Consider the following 12,239-nt stretch of genomic DNA (forward strand, 5'->3'; position numbering starts at 1 on the left):
TTTACAAAAATTCACAAAGTTTAATAATATTGCTCAAAATAAGATCAATTGAATTAAATAGTTCATTTAGATCCACGCTATTATCGATTGGTTCTTTCCTTGAAAATAGACCCACATTTGAGGAGAAAAAATCTGATTCGGCAACACTGATAGGCATCGATATCGATATTCTGTGCAACATTGCCATTGCATGTCTCTAAAAAACTAAATAATTGAAACAAAAAGCGGTGAACAAAGCTGATGTTTTTTGCCTATCAGTAAAAAGTAAAAGATAAAATAAACGTTTTCTGAAAAAGTGTAAAGGTAAGTATTATTTCATTGATATAAGTCTGCTGAAGTACTCTGCACTAGACGTCTGCATGAATGGCAAAAAAAAACACATTCAACTGTACAGCACATTCAAACTTGTACAAAACGAAATGAGAATGAGTGAGCGACTGAAGTCGTGTTTCTCTCGGCAGCACAAAAATATAGCCGAAAAGAAACGAAGTGAGTGAGTGAGCAGCAGAAGCTATTAAATGTTGTATATTGAATACATTCGAATATTGTCAGCTGTTTTCTGCTGTGTGTATCTGTTAAAAGAAAGAGGAAAAAATAAAGAAATATGTGTGCAATGTATTTTTTGTTGTGGAATTTTTAACTTATATATTTATTTCAAATATTTAATTAATAATATTCGAATTTAAAAACATAATTTTATTAATTCTATCAGGGTTGGAAGCTATTGAACATTGCTTTTCTATAATTAAATAATTAATTAATTAAATTAAATAAATATTAAATCTGCAAATATCAACACAGAAAACATATATAGACGGTCACAACTACACATTTTGTTAGTAAAGCTAAAACACAAGCTTTAAACAAAACAAAACACAAAAACAACACGCTGGTATTTGCCGAAAAATACATATATTTTTTCCTGCAGGTTCCGCTTCCATTTCGTCTGCTCACAATTTCTCAAAGCACAAAATGAATACACAAAATATTCATCGAACTACTTGAGTAGTTCGAGTGTTTTCGAAGTTTTCATTTCACTTTGCTCTTCTTTCGTTATACTCAGTCATTCGGCATGAGACACAACATGTTCGTCCTGCGAAAAAGTAGTATACACACTCGTCTCATTCTGTCCTTTTCACTCAATCATATTCCACTCATTTCGAATGTACTCAATGTGGCTTTGTTATGAATGTAATCATGCAGACGTCTACTCTGCACTGACTAATTAATCAATGTATAGTATACAACATTGTATACTAAGCTTGTTGAGTCACCGAAAAAATTGCCGTCAAACATTGCTAAACCTTTAAAGGTATAATTTTCAATGTATGTATGTACATATGTGTTTTAAGAATCAAAAATAACAAGTAACAAGTAAGAAAGCTCTAGTCGAGACTGCTTGACTACGAGATCCCCTGAACCCTTCGAGCAATAGCTATTTCAATCATTTTTTGCGTATTTCTGCTTACACAAGAAACACGCACACACGCACACACACAAACACATACACACACAAGCACCCACGCATAAACACGCATGGGCTGCAGTGTGCGCTTACTATGAGAACTTAATTGTTGAATAACTTTACATACGATCTTCATGAAACTTTCAGATCGTAATTATAACAATAATATAATTATAATATAATATATGTATTTGAAATACGCCTTTTACAAAGGTGATGGTGAGGGGGTTGATTAAGGGGTGGAGGGTAAATTTAAACAAAAGCCGAAATTGTGTAAAATATAAATATACATTCAAAATTTGGAGACTGTAGCTCCAAAGATGTAGGAGATATAATTTTATAACTGATTTTCGATTAGCTTTTTTATCGGGAAAAAAAGTTCGGGCTGATTTATCGATTTTTAGTTATAAACTCGATATTCGCGCTGTAAATACGGACAATTAAAAAAATTGAAGTCTCTAGCTCTTATATCCACTGAAATCGACGCGTTCATACATACGGACAGACGGAAGGACAGACAGACGGACGGACGGACATAATAACTTGTATCCAATCATTTGTATACCCTGAACCCATTGAAAATGGGAAATCAGTGTATAATGGTTTTGTGAAAAGTATGTAACAGGCAGAAGGAATCATCACAGACCCCATAAAGTATATATATTCTTGATCAGGACAACGAGCTGAGTCGATATAGCCCTGTCCGTCTGTCCGTCCGTCCGTCCGTATGGGCAAAAGAATCTCAGAAGATATAAGAGGTAGAGAGCTTAAATTTGGCATGCATGCAGTACAAGTTTATCATATTTTTTCGATTACTCATCCGATAACTTTATTATCGAGAATAGTCGAAAAATCGACTTGGTTTTTTCAGCCTAATTTGAACATTTTTAGACCTGTAGACTTCAAAATTGTGTTGTATATAGAGTTAATAGATACAAAGATTTTGTAATTTACAAATTTTGGATACCACGCCCCCTTCGCCCCCAATTTGTTTTAAGTACTAGAGACTTGTGCTTTGGAATGTACACACATTTTAGCCATATAATTACGCTCTGAAAGTTTCATTAAGATTGTATGTCTACGAAAGAAATTATTCAACAAGTAAATTCTCATAATATTGCCCACACTGCAGAGCAGCCCAAGCGCAGTCGCTGCTTACTGCGCAGTTAGCAGAGCGCAGGCTTATGCGTGCGTGTGGATGCATGCGTATGTATGTGTGCATAAAAGAAGTGCAGAATGATTAGAATATCAGCTTAGAGGGTTCAGGGTATCTCCTAGTCGAGCAGTCTCGACTAGAGCCTTCTTACTTGTTTGGTTTGCGATATGTCCAGCTTTGCTGAACATTCGTTCACTCTCTGTGGATGTTGTTGGGACAGACAAGAACTTTTTCACGCATCTTTTAAATGCGTTGTCAGTTGAGATCTGTGAAGAAATTGCTTTAATTAAAAATATTTTACTCTTATGTTATGTATTTTTACCTTCCAGTAGTCCAATGGAGATTGTCCATGTTGAAATATTGCTTCAGTCCTAGTATTGAGTCAACTCGACTTTTTCGAATTTTTTCAGATTTTTTCTTTTGAAGAAAGTCGAAAAGTGGGTGGTGTTGGTCTGTTGGTTTTGGTGCTGGCAGGTTGGAGGAAGATGGACGAAGCTCAGACAATGCTTTGACCATAATGAGTTCGTTCTCTAAAAATTTCTCCGCTTCGCTTACGTTAAACGGGGGTAAAAATCCATCCCTCTTAAAACGGGGGTCCAGGACTGTTGCCATTCTCGTATTCGAGCGCGACTCGTACTTAAGTAGTCTGTCTTTTATTCCGTTTATTAAACTCGCAACAGCAAGCTGACCCTCCTCAGTAGCTAGCTTGCCTTTGAGATTTTCAAGACTATGAAGAAGGCCACAGCATACAGGAATGACCACCGACACGGTGACCACAGTCGTGTGTTCAAAAGGAGACAAAACCTTTTCCAGGTTTTCCAGAATGGCAATTTCATCAGCAGATAAGGGCAATAATGCCTTTAGAGTGTTGAGTAACACCTTACAAGTGGCATCTGTGGTTTCTAAAAATCTTTGCACCATGTGATAGACACTGTTCCATCTTGTTGGGCATTCTTGTTTTAAGCTGAGTGGGTTATCCTTATTTTGAGCGTCTCTGAATTTTGCTTAAGCAAAGGTACTGTTCTAAAAAATAGCTTTCATTCGCTCTTGAGGTCCACCCATCAGTAGTAACAGCGCAGAACTCAATCTGATCAAGAATTTCGTGCAATTTCTGTTTCATTTCCATGAACAGCTTTGGAATGTAGACATCGCGCAATGTTCTTCGCAGCTGGTAGCGTGGATCAGGAATTTCAACGAAATGCCGAATCAGTATGGGCGAAGATCTGATGTAATATACGATGTAAGCGCACTGTCCAGTAATTTTTTCCTGGCTGATGAGGCATCATATTTTGTTTGAAGAAGTGTTAGGATAGGGCCTGCAGCCTTCGGCTCTTCAGTGGGGCTCAAATTGCGATGTTTCCGTTTTAAGTGAGCAGACAAATTTGTGGTATTACCACTTGTTTGGAATATTTGGCCACATTTTGTACATTTGGCAGACTTGCCATCCGCACACTTCTTAAAATAATACCACACCCCAGAGATACCATATTTGGTCCTCTTGCGTGGTATCTCATCCTCTCCGTTATTTTTATCCGCGTCGCAATCTACAAACAAAAGCGTGTTTGTTACATTAGATTAAAACTCAAAAGCTGCAGCCCACGTGTGTGGCTGTCTTAAGCAGTAGAATAATATTTACCCTCGCCATTGTCCTTGCCATTTAAAAACGTTTCCATTTCCCCAGCAGTGCCAACACCAAAACCTAAATGAAAAGTGGGTTACGTTAGTATTTTAATTATATTGTTAAAATTAACTTGCAAGTACCTTACCGCTTTATACCCCGTTTTTATTTTACTAAATAATGTCGCGTGCGAACGACTGTCATCGGCCACTCTAATAGTAACAAGTAAGAAGACTCTAGTCGAGACTGCTCGACTAGGAGATACCCTGAACCCTCTAAGCTGATATTCTAACCACTCTGCTCTTCTTTTCGGCACACATACATACACACACACGTATTAGAATGCGCTTTGCTAACTGCGCAGTAAGCAGCGACTGCGCTAGGGCTGCGCTGCAGCGTGTGCAACATTATAAGAATTTATTTGTTGAGAAATTTAATTTCTAGACGTACAATCTTAATGAAACTTTAAGAGCGTAATCATATGGTAAAAATGTATGTACATTCCAAAGCACACGTCTCTAGTACTTGAAATACGCCTTTTACAAAGGTGAAGGTAAGGGGGTGGATATAAGGGTGGGGGGTAAATTTTTATAAAAACCGAAATTATATAAAATACATATAAGTCTACATTTAAAATTTGGAAGCTCTAGCTCTAAAGGTGTAGGAGATATAATTAAATAACTAGCTTTCGATAAGGTTTTTAATCGATAATAAAATATCGGGAGTAGTTATCGATATATAAAGAAAAAGTTGATATGCGCGTGATATACACGGACCTAGGACTCTGAACCCATTGAAAATGGGAAATTAGGGTATAATGGTTTTGTGAAAAAGTATGTAACGGGCAGAAGGAGGCGTTGCAGACCCCATATATATTCTTGATCAGCTCGACGAAACGAGTCGATATAGCCCTGTCCGTCCGTATGAGTGCGTCGATCTCAGAAGTTACAAGAGCTAGAGAGTTAAAATTTGGCATGCATACTCGTGTGTACCATACGCAGTACAAGTTTATCATATTTTTTCGGTAACTCATCCGATAAATTTTTTATCAAGAATAATCGAAAAATTGATTTTGTTTTTCCAGCTAAATTTGAACACTTTAAGACTTCAGATTTATTTTTATACGAAGATTTTGTGATTTACAGATTTTGGATACCTCGCCCCTTTTGCCTTCAATTCAATAAAATACGTGCTTTGGTAAGTGTTAATGAATATCATCTGTTACAATGCGACACGATATATCGATAAACGTGTGTACCATATCTAGCTGATAGGTACCACCTCTAAGTAAGTTAGTCACAAATAAACCTTTGCTACGAAAGCACACAAGCGCGGCATTTTATTTCTATATTTCCATCCAACAGTAAGTACACACATTAGAATATTATGATCCAATTATGAAAGTTACATTAAGATAATTCCCCTACAACAGAAATTATTCGACAAATAAATTTTTATAATATTGACTTAGCAGAGTGTGTGCTTATACGTACGTGTATGTATGTGTGCATTAGAGGTGCCAAACTATCGATGGTGGACCCCATCGATTGTGGACGATAGTAATTTCCAAACCATCGATTGTGGTCGATAGTCGCAAAAAAAAAAACAGTGATTCTTAGCCTTAAAAATTTGAGCACTTCAATTTTCTGAAATTACATTTTAAGATAAAAGCTGAATTGACATAACAGCTAAAATCTAAAAACTAATAAGTTATGGTTTTTATTGTAGTGATCGATTTTTGTTGTCTGCAAATAAGCGTCTTTCACTCACACAATAAGAAAGATTCTGACAGAAACTGAGCGAGACAGTTATTTCAGCTTTCGATTCGCTCAAGTCAAGCACTGATCGTTTGCTTGAGTTAAGTGAATTGAAATAAGAAATAAGAGGTTAGAGTTTTTGCAATGCGTTGTCAAAATAATTTTGTCCTCTATTGCATGTATGTATGTATTTGCATGCACACGAAGATCATTTTTGTTGAGTTTTTTAGTCAAACTGTCTTTTGCTGAGTCTTTGTGTAAGCGAAAATCGTATTACTCTTTACGCGACACTCATTTGAGATCGTCACACTAATCAGTCAATGCGAAGCGCTTAACCTAAACCGATTCAAAACAAAGCAAAGAGATTGTGTCTGCACAATCTTTTCGGTTATGTTATGAAGCAGAGCATATTCGAAAAAACGATCAGCCATCATTTGCAAGCTATGATATAAGATTAAGAAAAATTATAATTATTTGACACGCACCTTTGACGATATTATCGTCCACTATCGAGACATAGAACCATCGATAGTTCAGTCGTGCCATCGATTGTTTGGCACCTCTAGTGTGCATGTGTTTTTCCATGTTTGTATAAAAGAAGCTCTTTGTAGGTTTTAGGGTATCTCTTAAGGTATCTCTTACTTGTACTTGTACTTGAATGTTAGATAATCCAAAAATAGTTGAATTGTTATAGATTTGCGATAACGTGTTTCTGGTTCTTACGTTCTGTATGCTCGCTACTTCGTAATCACCGTCAAGCACAATATTATCACATGCAAGTGGTTCACTCACCGGCAGAATTGCCACTAAGTTGTTAAACGAGATTGAATCATATATATCATCATATTATATCCATATACTTCAGATTATTGTTCAGGCTGCCTTTCTCGGGCGATTTCTCGTTCTTCGTCAGATAATTGACTTGCGATATTCCGACCGACATATTCCGCGGGGAAAGATTAGATCTTCTAGGACGCGGCATTTTTATTAATAGTAATACTGCCCTCGCACAAAACCATATAAAACAATCGAGAAATATAAATATAAATATAAATAATTTACACAAATTTATGTTTGAGACAAACAAATACCTGAACTTTCGAGATATTTAGCTTCTGTACGCACGCGTATTATTTTTATCAAATGTGCTTTTTTTATGAATAGTCAGGTTCGCCTGAGGCTGTGCCGTAGACTGACTGACTACATTTGTTTATTTACTTCTATACTATTGTATCATATGAGAGCAGGATCGAAAACTGTCACTGTTATCAAGCCTACTGAGTATCAATGGAAATTTGAATCTTTAGGGAAAAAACCGCGTTTTTCAAGTATTCGTCAAATTTTTTCAGTATTTTTAAGATCTACTATCCTACTCGTAGCGGAGACAAATCCAACAAATCAAAAACCATGAAAATTGGTCCAGCAGATCTCGAGTTATAAGTGGAGGAGCACTTTTACACAACTCTCTTTTATATATAAGTTAAGACTTTCGACAATCTAAGGAGGCTAGAGAGTCCAGTCAGACATTCAAGGGGAGAACCTAACCAGTTGAACAGATTCAGTTCAGTTTATATTCGGACTAGAGAGAGTTTATTGAACACAAAGTTGTTATATATTCACAAGAACCCAACACAGCGTCCCCCAATCACTAGTACTCTAGTATGGGAGCGCTTAACTTATATATAAGATAAGATATGGAAATAAAATATAAATATAATATAAATACGGCTATAATGACTCCGCTTAAAGCGTCCGGTTATGTCGACGAAAATTCGTTGTCTTGGTTGGTCCCCATACAAACTTATATGAAAGAGCCTCCGCTTAGTACGTCTCCGCTTTTAACGACAATCCGCTTATGCCGACGATTTTTTTTTCATATTTTTGAGTCAATCACCGGTTATTACGACGTGATAAAAAAAAAACCCGAAATAATGACAACAACGCCAAAAATGCTGCTAAGACATGAGAGGGAGAGAGACAAAGTACAATGCCGACGTCACAAAAATGTTTCTAAACCATGTTATTGAAATAAGTTTATAAAAAATGGTTGTTTTGATATTACAAACATGGCAACCGTAAAAAAAAATGAAAAAAAAATATTTTGTACTCTTTCTGGTTAAAGCGTCCTCCGGGTGTAGCGACGTAAAATCTACGGTCCCTTGAGTGTCGCTATATTCGGATTCTACTGTATATATAATGGCTTTGTTGAAATGTATGTAACAGGCAGAAGGAGGCGTGGCAGACCCCACAAAATATATATATTTTTGATCAGGGTGACGAGCTGATTCGATTTGGCCCTGTCCGTCTGTCTGTCCGTCTGTCCGTATTTATGAACGCGTCGATTTCAGAAGATATAAGAACTAGAGACTTCAAATTTCAAATGTCCGTATTTACAGCGCGGATATCGAGTTTATCATTAAATATCGATAACTCATCCCGATCTTTTTTATCGCTAAAAAACCTTATCGAAAACCAGTTCTAAAATTATATCTGCTACACCTTTATTGCTAGTCTCCAAATTTTTTATGTAAGCTTATATGCAATTTATGCAATTTCGGGTTTTGTTAAAATTTACCCCCACCTCTATATCCACCCCTTCACCACCATTTTTGTAAAAAGCGTATTTCAAATACTAGAGACTTGTGCTTTGGCAAATATATGCATATTCATATTATATTCATAATCTGAAAGTTATCTGAAAGTTATTCAACAATTAAGTTCTCATAGTAAGCGCACACTGCAGCCCATGCGTGTTTATGCGTGGGTGCTTGTGTGTGTATGTGTCTGTGTATGTTTGTGTGTGTATGGCATATACTGTATGAGTATGTGTGCGTGTGTGTGTGCGCGTGTTTCTTGTGTAAGCAGAAAGACGCGAAAAATTATATATCCTACTTGCTTTCATTATGAGCTGTTAGTAATAATTAATTAATAAGTTGAATATTATTTCACTATCCCAATAATCGTTTTACAAATTTCTTTTATTTTGTAATCAGTTGTTACTATGGACATCTACTATATATTAGTTATAATCATAGGATTTTCGGTCTGTAAAGCCGACTCTAATATAACTTGCGGCTGCTTGATGTACGCTGAAGAGTGGGAAAGTGAAAATACCTGCGATTGTTCCAATCAGACCAGTAATGATTTTAAATGTCTATCGGAATTGAAGCTGAACATCTTAAAACTACAAAAAAAGAAATATGGCTCCCCACCGAGTGCAATGTTGCAGGACGATTTCAGCAACTTGACATACATAGACCTTTCATATAATGAAATAACTGAACTGCCAGATGACTGGGTCAGACACTTTCCCAGCCTAAGGAAAATCAACCTGGACCACAATCGATTGCCTAATGCACTTGAGTTAATAGAGAAGTATCCAAATATCAAAATCACCGTACACGACAACCCAATCATCTGTGATTGCGAACATTGCTCAAAGCAGATCCTGTACATTGCAAATGTAAATAAATATTATTTAAATCTTATCTACATTACCTAATTTGTTTTATTTCTACTTTCTTTACAGAATCATAATCAGACAATAATGTGCAGCAATGATGAAAGTAAACCAATATCATACTACACATACTGTGTGGCAAACTGCTCCCTACCGGATAATACGGATAAATTCAGCGAATTCTGGCTTGTGCTAACTGTTATAATGTTGATAGTAATTGTGATAGTAATAGTAAAGTATATACGGGTCATCAGGTTAGCGCTCCCCCCTTACACTCAATCTCAAAGCTGAGTAAAACCTAAAACCATCAAAGCTTCATCTTTAAATTCAATTTATTTAAGTTAATGACCAAAAATAACACCGGTATTTTATGCTATTATTATTTTTAAGTAATATTAGCAGTGCGTAGTGCCGTTTTTTGTTTGAAATTACTTCAAAAATTCGAATAGGAATGGAATTATAAAGTGGTTCAATATTATTCAAGGAAATGGAAAAAATGAGATCAATTTTTTGGCCCTGAATCCAGGACTTCAGGGATCGGGCGGTCTGAATTGGAGCATTATCATGCTGGAAAATCTAATGCCGCTTTTCAGACAGGTTATAGAAATGCGGAACAGCAGTTTTAAACACGATGTTATAGTCCAATGCGTTCATGCGCGATGTCAAAAATTGAAGCTTGCAAGTGATACCTACACCAATGCCACACCACCCCCCGCCGCAGCGGCTTGGAAACCGTTCCAAATAATGAGCTTCTATGAGTAGGTCATGGATATAATAATTATAGCCATCAGTTCCTTCCAAATTCAATTTTTCTCATCAGAAAAGACAACATGCTGCCATTGGATAGACCACGTCATGTTTGCCCGGCCAAAATTAATGCGTATTTCTTTTCTCAGCCTATCGACTGGTGTCTTTTTTTTTACATTCTGTTTCTTTAAGTAATTAACTTTCTTAATTGCTCTTTGGACCGTTGATAAGCTCGTCTTAACACTGATTTTAACCCTAATCTTGGTGGTCGATTCGTGGGAATTCGAAGCTTCTCGAACTAATGCTCTTCTATTTCCTTCTGAAATCACTTGATTATTGTCGCTTATATAGTTTTTTTCCATAGTTTTCCCAATTAGTTTCCTGTTTTTTTTTTTCAGCAATTTTATGGTAGCATAGTCCAGATTTAAAGTATGCCTCAATCTTTGATTTTCAACCAAAGATAAAACATTTGGGGGAGCTAATCTGATGACGCAAAATAAGTGCACGCATTCTTTGCGAAAATAAAGAAGAATAGAAAATAAAACATAACGGGTTTTCACTCGCGCTTTTTATACTCATTCACAAAAGTGAATCAGTATATTGGTTTTGTGCAATGTCCGTCTTGCTGTCCGTCCGTCTGTCCGTCTGTCCGTATGAACGCAATCTATTTCGGCGCTATTGCAAGTAAGAACGTTGCAGTCGGGCGATACCGATTGCAGAAGACTCATTCACAGCCCAAACGCTATCAACCATAGTATATAGTGCAATTTTCAAGTCTAGTGCGCAACAAAAAACATTAAAATTGGAAAATCATCGATAGCTTTTGCATTCAAATTACATACATATATAATTTATAAAATTTTGATATATATTTATATCCATATATTGGATACCGGCTTCAAGCTAACAGCAGATCAGCGCGATTTTCCTATGCATGTGCACACACTCATCGTCTATCCTATGCGTACAGACAGAAGCGCGCCTTTTCTCACATTCTTAGAATTTCGATTCATTTCTGGACTTTCTAGCCGTTACTGTAGTTTTGTCTGATGACGCTCTCTTATTAAGCTATTCTATTTTAGCAACTAGCTGGTCAAGCAGAGCAGTGGTGCGGGTGCTAAAAGCGACGCAAGCAATGTTAGAGTAGGGGAGGTTCTAACCTCTACTATGTTATTTAATTTTTTTTTTTTGTTCATACATATTTCGTTTTTTATAAAATAGATATTTTATTGGGAAGGTGCGAGCTTGACTGAATGGCACTTAATACTTTTCATTTTCTTAGTCGAATAATTTTATTAATAATAGTTTAAATTTGTTTCTTCTTAAATATTAAATGGCCGTAGACTCCTGATTTTTACCCTGTTCTTAGAACAAACAACCGGTAACCTAAATGCAAAATTTACAGGCAATTACAGCAAAATTACAGGGTAATTTTCGATATGCCACGCCCCTAAAGAGGCTTAAAAATTATTTTTGGGGCATCGATAGAGGAGGCTACCAGTAACTTAACTATCCAATTTGAAGCTTCTAGCTCTTAAGCTCTAGGAGATATAAACTAGTAGATATATAATTTTTTCACCCATATTCATAGAATTAAAACATCAGCTTACGTGCAAAATTTCAGCATTCTAGGTTTATAACTTTAGGAGATACAGTTTTATCCGATTTGCTACGCCCCTAATGGGCGGAGATATATCCGCCATAGTTTGTGATCTTAGGTGGTCGGCGCGGACCTACATACCTAATTTAAGCTTTCTAGCTCTTCAACAAACATGATTTCTGGTATATTGGAAAATGCATTTTCCGATTTGCCACGCCCCTAGGGGGTAGATCGGGAAAATTCTAACACTTTATAAATCGGAGATATACACGAGTATGTGTTCCAAATTTCAAGTCTCTAGCTTCAATAGCGCCGAAATAGATTGCGTTCATACGGACAGACGGACAGACGGACGGACAGCAAGACGGGCATTGCACAAAACCAATATACTCATTTCACTTTTGTGAATGAGTCTAAAATGTGGTAAAATCGTTTA

The 12,239-nt window shown here is 36.4% G+C and overlaps 2 protein-coding genes across 6 annotated transcripts; one reads left to right on the top strand and one right to left on the bottom strand.

Moving 5' to 3' along the window:
• Positions 1-146: 146 nt before the first annotated feature.
• Positions 147-9,845, top strand: LOC26527417. 3 transcript variants are annotated; one of them, XM_044008053.1, is made up of 4 exons: positions 147-303; positions 5,385-5,436; positions 8,990-9,459; positions 9,526-9,845. In XM_044008053.1, exons 3-4 carry the CDS (start codon positions 8,998-9,000, stop codon positions 9,745-9,747), a joined length of 684 nt encoding a protein of 227 aa, XP_043863988.1. In that variant the 5' UTR covers positions 147-303; positions 5,385-5,436; positions 8,990-8,997; the 3' UTR covers positions 9,748-9,845. The 3 variants fall into 3 exon arrangements, with proteins under 3 accessions (XP_043863988.1, XP_043863989.1, XP_015023370.1); XM_015167884.3 differs by having other exon boundaries at positions 148-303; positions 5,385-5,602; XM_044008054.1 differs by lacking the exon at positions 5,385-5,436.
• On the bottom strand, positions 2,707-6,825 carry LOC116803678. Of its 3 annotated transcripts, none has more exons than XM_044008055.1 (4): positions 6,482-6,825; positions 4,258-4,320; positions 2,944-4,165; positions 2,707-2,887 (listed from the first exon to the last, which is right to left on the bottom strand). In XM_044008055.1, the coding sequence occupies exons 3-4, from the start codon at positions 3,540-3,542 to the stop codon at positions 2,854-2,856; spliced, it is 633 nt and encodes a 210-aa protein (XP_043863990.1). In that variant the 5' UTR covers positions 3,543-4,165; positions 4,258-4,320; positions 6,482-6,825; the 3' UTR covers positions 2,707-2,853. The 3 variants fall into 3 exon arrangements, with proteins under 3 accessions (XP_043863990.1, XP_032583774.2, XP_032583772.1); XM_032727883.2 differs by having other exon boundaries at positions 6,482-6,803; XM_032727881.2 differs by lacking the exon at positions 6,482-6,825 and adding an exon at positions 4,383-4,529.
• Positions 9,846-12,239: the final 2,394 nt, after the last annotated feature.

Source organism: Drosophila mojavensis, unplaced genomic scaffold (genome assembly GCF_018153725.1).
Source record: "Drosophila mojavensis isolate 15081-1352.22 unplaced genomic scaffold, ASM1815372v1 contig_231, whole genome shotgun sequence".
Taxonomy (NCBI): Eukaryota; Metazoa; Arthropoda; class Insecta; order Diptera; family Drosophilidae; genus Drosophila; species Drosophila mojavensis.

Bases quoted from the DNA above. Each gene is read 5' to 3' on its own strand.
- LOC116803678 (XM_044008055.1), bottom strand. From the start codon at position 3,542: ATGGTGCAAAGATTTTTAGAAACCACAGATGCCACTTGTAAGGTGTTA. The intron at 2,888-2,943 runs GTAAAAATACAT...ATTTCTTCACAG, and splicing joins CTCCATTGGACTACTGGAAG to ATCTCAACTGACAACGCATT.
- LOC26527417 (XM_044008053.1), top strand. From the start codon at position 8,998: ATGGACATCTACTATATATTAGTTATAATCATAGGATTTTCGGTCTGT. The intron at 9,460-9,525 runs GTAAATAAATAT...CTTTCTTTACAG, and splicing joins AGATCCTGTACATTGCAAAT to AATCATAATCAGACAATAAT.